The sequence below is a fragment of the Neopsephotus bourkii genome, unplaced genomic scaffold, assembly GCF_033783945.1.
Source record: "Neopsephotus bourkii isolate Nb327-2 ecotype Australia unplaced genomic scaffold, CSIRO-AGI_Nbou_v1 NB_1328, whole genome shotgun sequence".
In the NCBI taxonomy this organism is placed as follows: Eukaryota; Metazoa; Chordata; class Aves; order Psittaciformes; family Psittacidae; genus Neopsephotus; species Neopsephotus bourkii.
This window is the reverse complement of record NW_026901808.1, coordinates 1317856-1337313: the sequence shown is the minus strand read 5'-3', so window position 1 is coordinate 1337313 and position 19458 is coordinate 1317856. Positions and strand designations below refer to the sequence as shown.

Below are 19458 nucleotides of genomic sequence, written 5' to 3'. Positions count from 1 at the left end.
GTATGTAATAACATTTTAACAGCTTAAATAAAGTATCATGGCTGTAGGCCAATAGCTAAAATGTAATAACCAGGACATACTAAGAGGTTATGTTTTGTCTATACTTTTGATTAAATATGTTTATGAAGACATGTTAGAAATACTTCTTAAAACCCAAGCTGTTTCCACTGTGTACATTGGATAGAAATAGCTGACTGTGTCACTCTCCAATACTTGTTATGCATAAAAAATTATTTGGGATATAACCTTTCAACCAGACATTGCTTGGCGGCAGCTAGGAAAATGTTAACACACTGGCTCCATCCCCAGGCCACAGACCTGTGAAATTTTAGTGTAAACAATTTCAGATTGTGAGCAGCTGCAAACAGCTCTGCTCAAAACTGCTTATGCAAGAACTTCCTACCCCGTGTCAGCTCCAATGGATTAAAGTAACAAAGAACTACTATTAATGGCATTTAATCTGTCTCATTTTGATGGAAATTAATCAGGACAGCATTCCCAAAAAGCAAGTAGTTGTGTCAAGAGGGCTGGTGATACCAGGCTAGGCAAATAACCTCTTCCACCTGCAGCACATCAGGATCTGTTATGACTGCAGGCAATCAAGTAAGGTGCTGGGTGGGCCCTGGCCTGTGCTAACTGATCAGAGCACAGAACACTGGATATGAATGACACATGGAACTGCCAGATGTGACATGCAGCAGTGTGAGCAGCTGATAAAAGCTTCAGATAGCTCTGGGAGGCATGGCTGGATTTCAGCAGAGGTTAAGGATGAATTAGACAACAACTGAACAACAGAAACTGAACTAAGCAGCTAACTGGAGCAGTTTTGTGCGTCCTTTCAGAATTAGAAACTCACAGGCCAAGAGTGCCCAATAACTTCATCAGTACCTCAGTAACGCCACATGAGGCCAAGACTGCCCAAATAATGGTATCAGAAATACTGAGTGTAGGTACAGATACAGCAGAACTAGGAACAACAATGAAAAGTGATTAGGGAAGGGTTATATAGGGGTGAAGAACAGGAGTTACAAAGGTAGCAAAAGAGATGGTCAAGAAATGGGAAAATAGGTAACAAGCTATGGAAATAATGTGCTTGGAGCCTCACTGTGCTGGTAAAAATCACCACACAGGACAGTGGGACAGAACAGGATTTTCTGAATTAATGGTTTATTCATGAGGTCCAAACATGCCTGTTTGACAGCACTGGACAATGTTTGTATTTATGGTGTCTTTGTGAGTACTGGACTCATTTTCCTGAAGAAAACAGATTTATGGGATCTTAATATGTTATAGTATTGTAACGCACAGAGGGGGGGATGGACGGACAGACATACACAGTACTTCAGTTGAACTTCAGAAATAACAAGCTGAGCTGAAGTCCCTAATCCAGTAAACTTAAGTCACCGAGCAGTGGGATGATTGCAGCAAGACCCCAGAGCAAAACACTTACAACCATTCCCTCAGTGTGAAAAATGTATTTTAGCTTTCCTCAACGTGGAGATCCCTGCATTTTCCAACAGAGGCGTGGTCCCCAATAAAGTCAGTCAGGCTCAGTCATTGGTCCACGTCTTTCTTCGGGCCCTACCAGAGCGCGGGCACCCGCGGGGGACAACCAGCCAAGGACGGCGTTCGGAGCGACGGGCGAGGAGCCCGCCCGCACCTTCCTCGGGTGGCACACAGCCCCCTCCGCTCCGCCCCGCCCCGAGCCGAGCCATAGCCCCCGCCCCGCCCAGCCCTGGCTCTCGGGGCGTTTGTCACTCAGTCCCGGTCCGGCCCACATCCTCCGAGCACTGCTTCCGCTCGACGGCGCGGGCAAGAAGGTCCAGATCACTGTTTGCTAGCCCCGGCCCTCTCGGATAGGGGAGGCTCCGCTCCCCGCCCCTTAGAGACTCGTCGCCATCGGGCTCAACTGGGCGCCGGCGCTGAGGTGGTTTGCGAAGGCCGGGCCGCCTTGAGGGCGAACGGGATGGGCCTGGGGCGGGCCAGGCCTTGCCTCGCCTCCGCGGCTGTGCAGGGGGGAACGGGCGCGGCGGGAGGGAGCTGTCGGCCTGCAGCACAGGCGGGACTGCAGTCTTTTCGCGCGGGGCTGCGCCGGCGGCTGTGGTGGTAGCGGTGAGAATCCCAGCTCCCTGGCAGGCGGAGGAGCTCTGCCCCGGGGGCTGGCTCGGGACGGGCAGTCGGTGCAGGGACACACTCACACACAGCCTGCGGTTAAGTTACATTGAGATGTTTCCCTTTGAAACTTCCTGGCCCAACGCGAAGCAGCTGGGGCGCGGGGGAGCTGCCGGCGGCGGGGTGTCAGAGCCCGCCTGAGCCGCCTCTTCCTCCGCAGGCCTCGGGACCATGACTTTTCAGTGGACGGCAGTTGCTACCTTCCTGTATGGTGAAATAGGAGTGATTCTGGTGCTGTGCCTGCCGTTTATTTCTCCTCTGAGGTAGGACTTAAGTGTGCTGGCAACCCCAGCTCTGTCTTCTCACTTACTTGGGGTCTGTTTTACACTTTTGTTGTTATAAACACGGAGCTTTGTTGCTTCTTAAAGTAGTTGTGACCTGAGCTGAAAGGATACTGTTTGGGACTCGAGTGTCTGGAGTCTCAAGAGCCGTAAGTCTCTTTAGAAGAGTGGTGTTTGGTTTTTACACACTGCTGATTCATCCCAACAGGAGCCAGGGTGGCCAGCATGAGCCCATTGCTTGCATCAGTAAGTGGGACCTCTTTGGGGTTTTTGGAGCAGCCAGCATACAGGACATCTGACTTCCCGTGCTGTGAGCTCAGCAAGAAATGAGGGTACAGGTTTTTCTAGGAGTTGTTTGTCAATGTTGTGAGGAGTAGCTTTGCAGCCCTGTATATGCTACGCAGTGTGGTTGCTGAAGAGATAAGAGACATCTGATACTCAAAGCTATCCGCATGTAGCGTGTGTAAGGGCTGTAGGAAACTTGTGATCACTTTAAAAAAAAAAGTGGACTTCAGCTTGATGCAAAAGCTTCAGAAATACTGAAATAAAGGCCTCTGTGAGTTTATATGTAGCTTAATGAGATAACATTTTTGGAACATGACACAAACACCAAGAAAAATTATCATTCTTGTAAAATAAATGCTCTTAGTAAGGGAAAGAAACAAAACGTGTTAATTACTCTTACCGTATGAAAAGGCCTGGCTTACTGTGTTACCTTGTTTCCTGTAAGTAGCTCTTCAAATTTGGTAATGTTACTTTTATTTCTGTATGGGAAATAAAGCTAGTCTCTCTGCAAGAGGCAAGAGAAAGGATTATGATTTCTTTCCAGAAGATTATTAAATCTTAAAAAATAAACAAAACCACAAAACAAAAAAGATGAAGCCTTTAAGCTTTTTTCTTTAAAAAAAAAATCCGCTTTGTGTTGTGTAAAAACCATTATACCTTTGCTTTCTGCATTTTTAAACTTAAATTCATATTTAGGATGAAAAATGTAGCTTTTACTGTAATACCTTCAGGAACAAAACCTGGAACAAAGCCTTGCTGTCTAGAGAGTCTGAATTTAACTGCGTAAATGTGTAGGAGAGTCTTAATGGTTGGATCCTCCACAGCCAATGCCAGTGATTAGTCATGTTTCCTCAACTTTAGAATTTGAAACTGTTCTAAAATCTAAATCTTTGGTTTTTACAAACTGGCTTGGAAAGGCCTCAGCATTTTAACATAGCTTAGTGAGTTCTGGTATTTTCTGTTGTTTCCTAATCAAAAGGGCAACTGTATGTAAAAAGTGAGAAGTATTTTGGGAGTTGTAATCATCAGATTATTAATGGCTTATGTGAGGCAACACGCTGCAAGAATTTCTGCAGGCTGATGACACATGCAGAGTATATTGGGAATATTAGCTTCACATGTGATGTAAACAGGGCTTGAATCTAGTCTATGTCTATGAAAAGCAAATTCATAACCTGAAGTGTACCAAAATCTATTCAAACACTAAACACAGTGCTTGTAATTATATACAAAGGATAGATTTTTATGCTTGGTTTATAGCATTCAGCTCTTCCTTTGAACGGTGGTTTCTGAAAGAGAGAAATCCTTTGTGACATGTGCAATTATCTTCCTAATAAAACTGTTGCAGGAAACTTGTGTGGTTACAGATTAGATTTGGCTGCTCTGACAGTGCCAGAGGGCAACGGTTCTTAGTGGTCTGGGAGCTGGTTCTGTCAGTGGTAGAAACATGCCCTATTAAAGACAGACATGAAGCTGCTGTTCTCTGAAGTTTTGATTTACTTGCTTGTCAGTCTTTAAACAGATTGTTTGCCTCCTTTGTGCCTGCACGTTTTTTGAGTGTTAAACTCGGTTCTGAATTTGCTAACGAGCTTTTAAATTCCTGGGGAATAAGTAAATTGACAGTAAAAAGATGCAAGTAAGCAAAAAAAAACAGAACTCTAGTGCCAGATGCAACACATCTTTAGTTGTGGCCACTATTGTAATTTGGAGGATTACATCTATGTGACTTCTGTCACCAAAAGGAAATGGGAGTGTTAGTAAAATGAATGCCCACACTTAAGGAAAAATTAGTGTAAAAAAGTAACATAGGAAGACTTTGCATTAGAGATTTACTTTTTCTGTTTTAGCCTGAATATAACTTGGCTGTGTAGTTGGCCTAAGATTATACCTTAGAAGATCACTTCTTAAGTGGAGATGGGTATGAAACCTGGAGAATCACATGTTTGAAGAGTTAGCAGGTTAGCTTTGTTTGAGTTGTAGCTTGGCTTAATTAAAGTAAGCTTTTTTGTTGACACAAACTGTGGCTGTCTGCTATAAAGAATTCAGATGATACCAAAAGATTTAAATGGGGTTTTTGAGCATACAATGCTAATCACTTTCTTTCTGGTACAGAGCCAGAAGGAAACATTGGAGATGATGCAATGGTCTAATGTAAGTTCACAGTAGGTTAAAAACTGCTTTGTTGAAGGATGAATTTTAACAGTCTCTGGAAAATATAAATACACTTAACAAAAGTTGGAAATTTTACCTAAAATAATCAGATGGTGATTAGCAGGTCTGTGTTCTACCCCCAGTGGAGTAATTAGATATTACTTCACTTGTACAGTAGCAGTGGTTCTAACCTGCAGCAAAGGACTAAGAGGTGTTCTGTTGTTCTCCCTGTGAGTTTCAGTTCATTTGAGCACCTCACATGCTGCTTTTGCACTCCCAAGTGTGAATTTTTGCAGAGCCCTCCATGCAAGAATATTGAATAGGCAATTGTATAAACAACAAAATAGTCTTCACCACCAATGGGCCTCTGAAGTTGCTTCTCTAGCCAACAAATTTATGCTCTTGAAAGAGGTTTTAACCCTTGACAAAACATAAACATGAGTTGTCCTTTTGTTACCATTTGCAAGATAGAATGTAATAACAATCTGTGTACTTTCTGATTATGCAGGCTCATCAGTGTAAAAAAAAAAAAAAGCCTTCTGAAGAAGGATGGTAGAGATTATCTTAATTTGTGTTTTTATTTTGTTTGGCAACAAGGGGTATAAGTGGATAGAAATAAAAATGTTGGAAGGGGTTTTACATTTTTACCCCACCCCTGAATTTATTGTACTGTGTTTATTTGTGTTCAGGACTGAACACAAAGTAAGCTAGCCAAAGCAAAAGCTAAAATAAAACACACCTGGAGAGTACCTGCTATCATGCAAGAAGTTTTCAAGTTGAACCAACTGTCTCTGCTTGTATTGACAACAAACAAAAAAAAGACAAGCAAATTGGATTGTTGGAAAAGTTATATATACCTAAATTATGTTGCAATTAAAGCAGCTTTTTAGAGACTTTACATAAGTCTCGTATCAATAATAAAGCTCTCTTCTGTGAGGTTATTATGCCTTTTTTTTTTTTAATGCTTAATTCTTGAATAACACAATGCTATTTTACAGATGGCAGAAGATTTTTACGATTCCTCTATGGAGCAAAGTGGCAGTTTTTTGGAACAAGATGTTCCTTACAATAATAGTTTTACTGATTGTCTTGTTTCTTGGTAAGTGTTCAATAATTTCTTAATGGAGGGTGAGGGAAATGGTATATGGAGTCCATTGCAGTAGATTAATTGAAAGAGTTGAAATCTAAATCATCAGATTTATTTCATAGTTCTGCAATAGAATGGAGGAGGAGAGGGCTTATACTGTGTCATGTTTGGAGTCCAAATGCAATAGTAATATAGTAGTGACTGAGGAGGAAAAATGGGGCTTGGTCTAGGTTGCTGCTTGGTTTCCCTTTCTCATACAAGTAAGTGAACTTGAAATGTTTGAGAACCAGAATTGGCTGAGCTGTGCAGCATGCAGTAGATGGCACTCTTTCTCTTGGTTGCTGTTGAAACAGAACACCAGAGGAATCTATCAAAGCACTGGGCTATTTGATTACTTTTGCTTAGCACAGCTACAAAACAGCTGTTGGCTACATTTGTTATAAGTAGATGATGAAGCCTATCAAGTAGGAGTAAAGCTTTAGTGCATCTGAAGCTTGAATGATGACCATATGCTGTAAGAACTGATGTGTCATGAAATGTATATTTTTGTTGACGTATAAGAAAAGATTTTAGGTATTGTGCTTGCCTTAATTATGTATATGATGACTTTACATTTATAGGTTGTAATAGGAACTTATAAATGGGTTTTGGTTTTATATGGATGTAAGTCCTAATTAATTATTTTGCCCTTTCAAAAATGTTGGCAGAGTATTGGCCCTTTTGCAGAACTATCAGGAATATATGACCGGTGAAAGGAAACTGAGAGATGGATGAAAGGCAGATAAAAGAAAGCTGAGGTGTAGGTTATCCCCTCTTTTCTGTTCATGTTTACCACTGTTACTATAGTATTCCTATTTGGATGGATGTTAGAAATAATTTTTTCCCTCTGTGATTCAAGCATAGGCACTTCTGTCATTACTAAAATACATGCTTATCTAAATTCCATATGAGGTAAATACTTCAGAAGACATCTCTTCTTTTTCCTTTCTGTTTTCTCACTGTCCACTGACTGGATTTTGATTCAATTGTCAGCAGTAACATTTTGAGACTGGAGGGTCTCTGGTAACTGTAGTGTGTTGCTTTGGCCTGACCCCTGGTGGCTGGGTGCAAGTGTTGGAAATGACTGTTCAAGCATGGTTTGGGCAAGGGTTTAGCATTATCTGTGAATAATATGTCTTATATTGCTATTATCAAGTCATTTATCAAGATCTATCTTTAAAATGTATGGGTAACGTAAGTGATGTAATTATTTGTCTTGTGCCTGTTTGCTGAGCAGTAAGTCCAAATATATATTTCCAGTACTATGTCTGGTTTATCATGTATGAATACCCACGGGTGTGAATAAGAAAAATTGTTTTTGCAGATGCTGTTAGAGAAGTCAGGAAGTACTCAGCAGTTCATGTGAATGAAAAGGCTGCAAATGTCAATTCCAGTGTCTTTGATCATATTCAGATGAAACTCTTCCGATCCCAAAGAAACCTCTATCTCTCAGGTTTTTCCTTGTTTCTTTGGCTGTAAGTATAGCGTTTTTCTGATTTCTACATAGCATGTTTCTTAAAGGAACTATTGCACAAAGTAATGCAACTATAAAAAATGACTGGAAGATCAGTTTCAAGAGATTAAAGAGTTAAGTGTGAGCAGATTGGCTATGAGGCATGTAAGCACAGGGAAAATGATATTTACAAATGTTTGAAGATTGGAAGAATATGTGAGCAACACATGGAAAGAAACATTTTGAATGCTTGAGAAAACATGTATTTTGCAGGAGAAGCTTCTTCAGGGAATACTAATTTCCTTCCTGAAACTTACGCCCTATATTCCGTTTGTTTAGAACCTGAAAAACTGGAATAAAAAACCCTCAAAAACTAAAACACTGTTTAAATAATCTTAATGTGTTGCAAGTTAGGAAGCAAAGCTTGAGTCTGACTTAAACCTCTTTGTCTAAAGCTTGAAGTTAGGAACTGCAGGATAATATTCCAGCTTCTGAGGAAAGTTTCAGATATTATTTCAGATCAAGTGCTTTGTGACAGCTGCCTGCTATGATATGATCTTAATTGCAGTATCCCTTTCAGGATGCTTAAATACAGTTAATAAAACAGGGTAACAGAAAGGATGGTTCTGTATCAACCAGCAGAAGCAGCCAAGACTACCTGTGAATCTTCACAATAGCCACCACAACCTGCAGATCTCAATTGGGCAAGGAGCCCATGAACTAATTGGGCACTATTCACTCACTAATGTGAATGAATGGAAACAGACATTTGGCCCACTTAGAATTTAACTTGGCTAGGGATTTGAAAGATAACAGGAAGGGATTCTGTAGTTACATTGCAAATAAAAGACAGACTCAGGACAAGGTGGGCCCTCTCCGGAAGCTATCAGGAGAACTGGCTACCTTGGATTTAGAGAAGGCTGAGGTTCTGAATGACTTCTTTGCCTCAGTCTTCACTGGCAAATGCTCTGACCACACCACCCAAGTCTTGTAAGGCAGACGCAGGGACTGTGAGAATGAAGACCTTGGGCCCACTGTAGGAGAGGATCTGGTTTCAGACCATCTTAAGAACCTGAACATGCACAAGTCCATGGGACCTGATGAAATCCATCTGCAGGTCCTGAAGGAGCTGGCAAATGAAGTTGCTAACCCACTGTCCATCACATTTGAAAAATCATGGCGATCAGGTGAAGTTCCCGTTGACTGGAAAAAGGGAAATATAACCCCCATTTTCAAGAAGGGGAAAATGGATGACCCAGGGAACTACAGACCAGTCAGTCTCACCTCTGCGCCTGGCAAAATCTTGGAGCAGATTCTCCTGGAAGGCATGCTATGACACATGAAAAACAACGAGGTGCTTGGTGACTTGTGCAAAGTGTTCAAAACTGTACTTTCTTGTCTCTAAATTGAAGAGATGTAAATCTGATAGGTGGTGCACTCGGTGGCTAAAGAACTGGATGGTTGGCCGCACTTAAAGAGTTGTGGTCAATGGCTCAGTGTCTGGCTGGAGACCAGTAACGAGTTGTGTCCCTCAGGGATCAGTGTTGGGACCGGTCTTGTTCAGCATCTTTGTTGCTGACATGGACAGTGGGATTGAGTGTGCCCTCAGCAAGTTTGCCGATGACACCAAGCTGTGTGGTTCGCTTGATACGCTGGAGGGAAGGAATGCCATCCAGAGGGACCTTGACACGCTTGTGAGGTGGGCTGATGCCAGCCTTATGAAGTTTAACCATGCCAAGTGCAAGGTCCTACACCTGGGTCAGAGCAATCCCAGGCACAGCTACAGGTTGGGCAGAGAAGAGATTCAGAGCAGCCCTGAGGAGAAAGACTTGGGGGTGCTGGTCAATGAGAAAATGAACATCAGCCGGCTTCAGTGTGCACTTGCAGCCCAGAAATCCAACCGTATCCTGGGCTGCATCAAAAGGAGTGTGACCAGCAGGTCGAAGGAGGTGATCCTGCCCCTTTATTCTGCTCTTGTGAGACCTCACTTGGAGTATTGTGTGCAGTTTTGGTGTCCTCAACATAAAAAGGACATGGAACTGTTGGAACAAGTCCAGAGGAGGACCATGAGGATGATCAAGGGTCTGGAGCACCTCCCTTATGAAGGCAGGCTGAGAAAGTTGGGGCTGTTCAGCCTGGAGAAGAGAATGCTGCGTGGAGACCTCATAGCAGCTTTCCAGTATCTGAAGGGGGCCTATAAGGATGCTGGGGAGGGACTCTTCATTAGGGACTGTAGTGATAGGAGAAGGGGTAACAGGTTCAAACTTAAACTGGGGAAGTTTAGATTGGATATAAGGAGGAAGTTCTTTACTGTCAGGGTGGTGAGGCACTGGAATGGGTTGCCCAGGGAGGTTGTGAATGCTCCATTCCTGGCGGTGTTCAAGTCCAGCTTGGATAGAGCCTTGGGTGACATGGTTTGGTGTGAGGTGTCCCTGCCCATGGCAGGGGGGTTGGAACTGAATGATTTTAAGTTCCTTTCCAACCCTACCTGTTCTATGATTGTAAGTCAGTTGATTTCCTCTTCATATGTTTTTATGGTGACACTGAGCAAAGAATGCTGCCCCTCTTCTGCATTCCTTCAATGAGCTGTGTGATACTGCCTAAATATGCAAGAGGAACACAGAATAAGGAAAGCCTGGAATCACAGAGACTTATGACAAACTTATTCCCCTTGAAGTAATGCATGGCCTTTTTAGCTGGTCATTGAGGAGCATTGTATGGAGAGAAGTGTCAAGGAAAAATTCATATAAAGCTTAAGCAGGGAAACTTTCAAAAAACTAAGGTGTTTGTAGCTTTGCACAGCAGTGATAGGAATGCATCATGTTCTCTGGCTTCCTTCAGAAAGGTTAAGCAAATATGCACAAATCTGTGATCTCTGCTCGAAGAGAGGAATAGCTGGATTGTGTCCTACAGAGGATTTGGAAGCTGGTCCCCCAGGATCCTACTCCCACATGGCTTTCAAGGAAGAAAACTTGTCAGGTGGCTGTAATAGATTTTTTCTTTTCTTTTCTTTTTTTTTTTTTTTTTTTTGTGAATAAAAGCTCTTCTCCAGAAGGCTTAAGGCCTTTATTGGGTACTGGCCTTTCACCAAGAAGAAATAAATATTCGTATATTAATGGCTATACCAAAGGACTTTTCTTAGTAGAGCTATTTTGCTTATCCATCAAAAAGTATAGTATCTGTCAGAGAAAAGGGGGAGAGTGTTCCTTGGGTTGCTTTATCCTATACTGCTACTGTAATTGCCCAGCCAAGTTGAAACAACATGTAGATGTGAGTGGGTACCTGTAATTAATCCTTTCGGTCAATTTTGGTTCATTTTAGCGTATCAGCCAATAAGAGAATTCCAGAAGTGATAGGAGTTTCCCAAAATGGAGGAGGCTGGAAGCTTGTCATTCTGGCAACACAACAAAAGCTGTTTTCTCTCTGTGGTTCAGCAGTTGCAGAACTGGGTACAGGCAAGGGAAATTACCTCCTATCATTGGAAGTATTTGGACCAGTTGAGACTTCATCCACCGAACTATTTGGACAGAGGAGTGTCATGGTTACCAGAGACTGTTTACTGGGTAGGACAGAGGCACCTGTCTGCTAATTTGACTTGATGTCCTGGAGAGCCTGCCAAGTCTTGTCTGGCCCTTTCTTACCCCGTGCTAAACCAGAGAGGGATAAGAAGGACTGAAAACAAAAGGGAAGCTAAAGAAAACATGGGCCACTGCTCACTGAGGCAGGGGACCAAAGGAGAAAGGGTATGGAGAAGAGTGAAACATAGAGTGACTCATTACCAACCTTACATTATGTTGTTTCTTGTTAGTAAGGTCTGTTGTTTGGCCTGCCAGTTCTCTGAGACTTCTAGGAAAGTTGATGAGGGATGCAACGTTACCCACAGTAGCAGAAGATGCAGCTAGGGAGTACTTAAGCAGATTGGGCATATACAAGTCCATGGCATTCTAGGATGGGATGCATCACAGTGCAGGCAGTGGGAATCGGTGAATGTCATTGCAAGGCTGTACTCTAATCTTTGACAGATTGTGATGATCAAGGGTAAGGTCCTAGTGATTGCAACATCGCAGCTGTTGTCAAGAAAGACAAAAACCAGGAAAGGAGAATATAGGGAATTAGAGAGTAATCAGCCTCACCTCCCTGGGTAGATGATGGAGCAAATCTTACTCAAAGCCACTTTCAGGGGAAAGATACAGTGACTTGAAACAGCCAACATAGATTTACTGAGGGGTGGATCATACCTGATCATCCCTGTTGCTTTCTGCAATGAGATGACTGGGTGTATGGATAACGGGCAGAGCAGTGGGTGTTGTGTACCTTTAGCAAGGCCTTTGACATAGTCTCTTGTGATATCCTGATAGCCTAGCTGTGGAGGGATATGGGCTGGAGAAGTGGAGAAAGAAATGGATGGAAAAATTCCTGGGCCTTTGGGCTCAAAGTATGATAATAATGCAGATTTCAGCCAGTGTCCCTCAGGGATTGGTATAGGGTTCAGTACTGTTTATGTCCTTATCAACAACATGGATGATGAGATTGAAAGTACTCTCAGCAAGCTGCAGACTACCAAATCAGTGGTTGATACCTTGAAGGGCAGGGCTGCTATTCAGAGGGAGCTAGACAAGTTGGAGAAGTGTGCTGCCAGAAATCTTAACTTCAACAAAGGCAAATGCAAACTCTGACATCTTATAAGATGATCATGTACAGCACCCAGGCTGGCTGACTGGGTAGAAAGCAGCTTTGTGGAAAAGGACCTAGAGATCCTGGCAGACAGTCAATCACGTATTGAGCTTTAATAGCAAGGGTGTAGTCAGCAGGTCAGGAGAAGTGGTTGTTCCCGTGTATTTGGCACATAAGGTGCTGCAGGACTGTGTCTGGTTTTGACTTCCTAAAACACTGGATTATTGCAGCGGGGTACTGAGAAGGTTGGGGCTGAAACATACAGCCTATGAGGAGAGGGTGAGGGAGCTTGGCTTCAGCCAGAAAGAGAGACGCTGAAGGAGACATCTGTTGTTTTCTACAGCTGTCTAGTGGTAAGATGTAGAGAAGAAGCTAGCTCTTCTCAATGGATTCACGCAGGAATGACAAGAGGCAACAGACCAAGAACCTGAGAAATTCCAACTTGTGGTAAAAAGTACTCCTCCTGCTATTGAGAACAGTCAAACACTGGAACAAGGACCATGAAAGATGGTGGAATACCCATCATTTAAGACAGTGGGAACCCAACTAGACAAGCCTCTGAGCAGTCTTCTCAACTTGTCCCAGCTTTGGGCAGGAGCTTGAATGTGATGATCTTTGGAAGCCCCTTTCAACCTACGTGATGCTGTGATTCTGTTTTATTAATGGTGTTTTACTGACTCCCAACTGCTGAATCTGTAAATGAGTAAGCAATAGTAAAACATGCTAACCCGTAGAAAAGTAGTGACATGGGGACCTTAACTTTTTTTATTAAAACCAAAGAAAGAATAGGAGCTTTCAATGAAAAAGCCAAAAGTTCTATTAACTATTAAATTATTAAAGTTGAAAGCCAAAAGTTCTGTTAATATGTTTTCAGTTAGAAAAGGCCAATTACTTGGATTTTCAATTATCTTTTGAAGAGCAGCTGCATAGTTATAGTACAGGAATTAATTCAGTGTTGCTTTGGCCTTTACTTGATTCAGCAATATACTGCTTTGAAAGACTCCAAGGTGAATAATGAAAGTAGCGATGCAAAGAGGCAATCCCTAGATCTAATCACACAAGGTATTTGCAAAGCTTAGATTTGAAGTGCTATATGAGTGCTGACATTGATGCATGTTATGATTTGTATGGTATTGACAGAGTACTTTGAAGATTAATATGCTCATGTTGCTAATTTTATTCTTGTAAGGTCTTTTATAAAGTCACAGGGTGGTTATTTGGGCTGGGGGCGGGGGTTGCATTGTACTCATTGCCATAATGTGTTGCTTGGGTCTTGTATTCAGAGATCCATCATCTTTAAAAGGATGGTTATGTAAGAGCATGTCAGCCTTTAAGCAAACAGGTCTCTGAACCTTCAGCGGCTGTGGATTTTTGGGATGAGGAAGGTTCTGCATTGGGTAAAAATGAATTATTTTTTTTTTTTTGATGGATGAACATATTTTTGGTCTATTTTGCTGATATTTGTCATTGATGAGCCTGGATGTTTCTCTTTGTGTGCTTAAACAGTCCTTTTATAGTTTTGTTTTCACATTAATACAGAGAAAGAAAAGGGGTGGGGGTTTTGTTTGGTTTTGATTTGTGCTGTGAATTACTGTGCTGTGAATTACTATGCTGTGTTCACTGTGTTTCTTCACCAGTGTATTGAGACGTACTATTACCCTTCTTAGTCAGCTGGCAAAAGAGATGGCATCTCATGCAGCTCTGGAAAAGCAAGTGAACGATGCTACTGAAGCAGCCAAAAAATACCTAGCCAAGATTGAAAGGCCACAGGAGGTATCTTCGAGCTTTTTGCGTTATTTTCTTATACAGCAAGTGTCTGTATAAGAATGTATGAGGATGGTTTGCAACTGAATAATGCTTGTTCATTTCTTTCTTTCTGGTGCAAAAGGAAAAACAATGTTTTTACAACATGTAATGCCGAATACCAGATATGGATTTCAGTAGTATTTTATTAACAAAGGAAACCAAATGAACTTCTCTCTTCCTAGTACAAATTTCATTAAAACAGTAATATATTTGTAAAATATCTCTCTGAATTAAAGCAAAACAAAGTGAAGGGAGACACTAATTTTGTTCTTTCTGTTCTCAACAGTTGGCTGTTTAGGTCAGGGCTATAGCAGTCCAGTACAGTAAAGCCTACAATATAGCTGTTCTTGTGCTGGCTGCTGCTTCTACATAGGATTTGCTCCAGTTTTGAAATGTCTTTTCCAACTTGTAAAATTGGTCTTTTTGTATTTACTGTGGTTTGTATTCTTGCAACTGTTCTTAGGGTGGGTCAGTCACCTGATGCCTTCCTTTCTCAGTAGGACACTGAAGTAGTATTAATCAGAATGTTACTAGCAATTCCTGACTTCAAAGAACCACCAGTGGACCAAAGATACGTTATTTTTATGAGAACAGTAAAGAAAATTATCATTTGTCTGTTGTGGTTGTATGCAGGAAGGGAAGCCAGCAGAGATAATAAAGATAAATGTATGAAATCTCTTGTAATTGGTTAGTTTGACTTCTATTGGAAGAGACTGAACCATAAGCTAGAGTACAGATACCCAGGTTATGAAGACTTTTACAGCAATCTTCAGTCTAGTACATTGTTAAAATAAAATTCACTGCAGGTGTGTACAGGTTTCCTTCCTGTTTGTCTGGAGCAGTGTCTATGGTTACCAGCACTGTAGTAAATCTTCAGAAAAAGATAACAGATTCTGGACAAAAAGCACTAAAAGAAAATTCAGTTGAGAGGTGTTGTAAGACAAGGATTGCAAGGGTGTATGTTAGCTATTTCCCAGTTAGGAAATAATTACAAAATTTGGGGATTTGGTATTTTATCAGAATGATTCAGACTCCCTCCCTCAGCCATGGAATTTGTCTCTTTTCTGTATACTGGTACTTCACCCTCCCCACTGTTGGGATTTGGCCAAAAGTCCTCTTTTTGTTCTGCCCTCACATTCTCTTAGCAACACATTCTCTTTAGCTGCTTGTAAGTGATAGCCAGAAACTGGAAACTCTATTCCTGTCTGTTTCTATTTGTGTGTTTGATTGCACGGTTTGCAAAAGCAGTGGTAACTGTTGCAGCTCTCTATAGCACTGAAGTTGCAAAGTGTTCAGAATTGGTTTATTTTAACTTTATAGAGATACTATGACTTAGGTTCCTTTGTGGCTTGGCCCCTGCATTTGTGTTCCTTTGCAGTTCTTTCATTCCAGCACCAAAGAGGCAAGAGCAATTGCATATAGGGTGCTGGATGTAAGTATAAATACTGTAAGTTTAGTGTGCTGTGTGCACAGTCTCCTTCCATAGAGATTCCATAGAGAACAGAACTTAAGGTAAATGTTTTTAGAAATAACTATGAGTGTATTAATAGGGGAAAGGTGGTCACAAAGTAAATAAGGCAATCTCTGGCTAATTTCCTTACAAATTGACTATGCTTTTTGTTAACAGCGGTCAAATGCAATCTCAGCTCTTTAGTTAAATAGCTTCTGGAAATTTTTCTTAAAGCTTTTTCTTTGGATTGTTTACCAGTCTTTACAAACAGTTCTTTTCCTTCTTCCTAAAGTAATCTTTCCCTTTCTGCTCCCACCTGTACCCAGTAACCTCTGATATCATCAGATCATCAGCTAACAAACAGCTGTTCATCTCAGTTCTACTTTTCTTTTTCCCTTTAAGCATTTACAACTTCTTTTGCTATTTTTTTTGTAACAAATTATGCTTGTCTGGGTGATAGAGGAAGCTATATGAGCAAAGTATCTAATTATGGGGTCTAATTCTTAGCATATAAGTCATCAGTAGCAACTGCCTTAATGATAAAAGCATACGCAAGTAAAGTAGAGCCAACATTTTCAGAGTACAGGGAGTATACTGCTGTTGTGCCTAGTACTTACAGAGCTCTTCCTGAGTCCTTCACTATTTTATTTTGGGGTCTGGGGTGTTTTTGGGGGGTTTTGTTTTTTTGGGGTTTTTTTGTTTCGTTTGTTTTTGTTTGTTTGTTTGTTTTAATTTCAGTGGAAATCTAATCTGATTTTTGAGGCATTCTGATTGAAGAAGTAGCTGCAAACCTACGAGGGGGGATTTATAATGTATTACATGATTTAAATCAAAATAAACTGTTAGAGCAAATTTCAGGTAAACATGGCAGTGTTCTGTCACTTGCAGTCCAAGTATGTGTTTTTCTGGAAAAGCCATTTATAACCTAAACAGAAGTTGTGGGCTTGATGCAGAGATACAGAGTACTCCGACATGGTTTAACTCTTAGACAGGAGATAATGCCATACTACTACAAGTATGCCATTAGTATCAACTTAAAGCATTGAGCATTCTTCCCCTCCATCCTCCCCTAGTCTCCAATGACTGAGTATCTGCCTGTGTCATGTTGGCATTTGATAGAAACTGTCACTTTGCAAGATCAAGGTGGATGTTCTCTGGCTTTTTGACATTAATGTCAGACTAATGAAAGCAGAATTAACTGTAGCAATTGTTGTTCTTAATAGGCCTTGAGTGAAAAAGGAAATGGTGCAAAGAAAGAGTTAACAGACGCAACTAATGAAAAGTTGAGGAAGGAAGTTGAACTTCTGAAAGCAGAGTTACAGAAGACATCAAATGGTAAGTATTGGTTAGGATTTCTTTGCAATTAAGAAAAAGCTGATTTTAACACTGGATGTCAAAAATTTTTCCAGGTATAGTATTCATTAACTCCATCAGTTTACAGAGTACTTGAGGTTTCTTCACATTTGAGTGGGAACTGGAAAAACATACAATTGCCATCCCTGTATTTTAGTAAATGCTTTCATTCTGAAAATGTGTACAGTGTAATTTGAACACCTTGGTTAAATAGTAATTATTAACGAACTGATATATTTAAATGGTGTTGACTTGTCTTCATCAGTGACATGACCAGGATATGGAATCAATTGCAGATTGCTTATGGAATCATAGAATCATAGAATAGGTAGGGTTGGAAAGGACCTTTAAGATCATCTAGTTCCAACCCCCCTGCCATGGACAGGGACACCTCACATTAAACCATCTCACCCAAGGCTCTGTCCAACCTGGCCTTGAACACTGCCAGGGATGGAGCATTCACAACTCCCCTGGGCAACCTATTCCAGTGCCTCACCACCCTCACAGTAAAGAACTTCTTCCTTATATGCAATCTAAACTTCCCCTGTTTAAGTTTGAGCCTGTTACCCCTTCTCCTGTCACTACAGTCCCTAATGAAGAGTCCCTCCCCAGCATCCTTATAGGCCCCCTTCAGATACTGGAAGGCTGCTATGAGGTCTCCACGCAGCCTTCTGTTCTCCAGGCTGAACAGCCCCTACTTGCTCAGCCTATCTTCATACAGGAGGTGCTCCAGTCCCCTGATCATCCTCATGGTCCTTCTCTGGACTTGTTCCAACAGTTCCATGTCCTTTTTATGTTGAGGACACCAGAACTGCACACAATACTCCAGGTGAGGTCTCACGAGAGCAGAGTAGAGGGGCAGCATCACCTCCTTCGACCTGCTGGTCACGCTCCTTTTGATGCAGCCCAGGATACGGTTGGCTTTCTGGGCTGCAAGCACACACTGCCAGCTCATGTTAAATTTCTCATTGACCAGCACCCCCAAGTCCTTCTCCACAGGGCTGCTCTGAATCTCTTCTCTGCCCAGCCTGGAGCTGTGCCTCCGATCCAGGCGTAGGAACTTGCACTTGGCATGGTTAAATATAATACGCATCAGATTGATCTTTCACACATAAGCTACTCTCCCTGTATAAAATGTGGCTGAGGTTTTTTTCTGTAAAGTAGGATTTCAGTGAGGTAGCAGTAAAATTCTTGAGTAGTATTCAAAATGTATATATCTCCAGCAGAGGTGTTAGCTGCTTCTTTTTTAACACATCCTCCTTTTTTTTTTTTTTTTTGTCTATGAGGAAACATGCATTGGAATTTGTAACATAATACTTTTGTTAGCAGCTTCTGTGTTTAAGGTTTAGGTTGTCAAAACTGCTTTCTAGGCAACCCAAACTGAGATAGAAGCAGATTTTACCTGTTTGGTTCTGTTTTATTGGGATCTGTCAGGGTCTGTGATACTTACGACACCTGCTCATTTGAAATCTGTGTTTGTAAGATAACACTGCCAGTGACCTTGTAAGCATTAATCAGATGTTCAGACTGTAACAAAATACAGATTTTCATGGTACCAGATAGCATGTTATCATCAAAACACAGTCCTGCTTTCATATTGCATGGCACTGCTACAAAGCTGTAAGAATAACAACAAATATTTCGTGAATCATTTTTCAGTGTCCACTGGAAAGACAAACAAGAACTGTAGAATAGCTATTTTCAGGTGGGATTGAAGCAACAAGATTAAATAGAGTCTCCTTAGTTCACATTCTCAGGCAGGTTTGATTGTGAGTTTTCCCCCTCCTGCTGTTTTCTTAAAGAAAGAGGGGGAAGACTGCCTTTGAAGTGACAGGATCAATGAAAAACTTAAATGCATATGTTTTATTTAAACTAACTGGTGGTATGTAACAGTAATATAATGTAAGCTTTTCAGTCAGGAATGCTAGAGAAAGCTAGGGAATAAATAGATTTACCACATGCTGCTGCAGCTGCATTCTTCCTGTGGGCTGTTGTCCATCCAAAAGATGTATAAATTAAGGCATGCTTGGGTCTTTTGTTAAGGGGGAGAGGAATGAATAGGAAAATATTTACAACCTTTTCGCTGAAGCTATCCCCCCTCATTGCCAAAACAGAAAAAAAACATGGTTAACATTGATTGCCATAGTCAGCTAGATGGTGTTAAGTTATGTCGATCTTGATAATGACTATGTGTATAGACACAGTTTTCTGAGGAGTGTTAGAGATTTCATGTGAATCAAATTGACAGTTGTTTTTATTAAACTTCTGCAGCTGAACATGTGAATGCTGAGTTTAACGCATGCTAAATGTTAATAATGTATTGCACAAAATCAAGGTTGAGATTGAAAAGCTTGTTTTACCTCTTTTTAACAAGTGGCTTCATGCTGCTGAGCTCGCATAACTAAAGGAACCTCTGTGTCCACAAAGTCCAGCCCATGAAATTTTGGGGTTATTTTGGGGGAGGAAAGTGAATGAGGAGTGTAGGGAGTGTAACCTTTTGTCATGAAACAAGGCAAAACTAGTATGAAAGGGAAGACTTTACTGGTTTGGGAAGCGGGGTGTCTGCTTTTTTTCCAGCTACGGTATCAGTAAGAGTTGTAAGTTCAGATTTTGTTGTTGTTTGTTTGGGGCTTGGGGTTTTGTTTTTTGTTTTTGTTTTCTTGAATGAAAAAGAAGTATAACGTTTTTCACAGAACAGTTTTAATTC

The 19458-nt window shown here is 41.3% G+C and overlaps 1 protein-coding gene across 2 annotated transcripts in view; it reads left to right on the top strand.

Annotated features, from left to right (window-relative positions):
* DUS4L (dihydrouridine synthase 4 like) overlaps positions 1-19458 on the top strand; it is a 39329-nt gene that overhangs the window by 11337 nt on the left and 8534 nt on the right. Inside the window, exons 1-6 of one of the 2 annotated variants that reach the window (XM_061366272.1) lie at positions 1791-1927; positions 2333-2435; positions 5888-5988; positions 7340-7490; positions 13780-13915; positions 16622-16733. In XM_061366272.1, coding sequence (XP_061222256.1) covers positions 2344-2435; positions 5888-5988; positions 7340-7490; positions 13780-13915; positions 16622-16733 — 592 coding nt within the window. In that variant the 5' untranslated portion in view covers positions 1791-1927; positions 2333-2343. Of the gene's footprint in view, positions 1-1790; positions 1928-2332; positions 2436-5887; positions 5989-7339; positions 7491-13779; positions 13916-16621; positions 16734-19458 lie in introns of those variants that run through there. The other variant, XM_061366273.1, reaches the window with a different exon arrangement.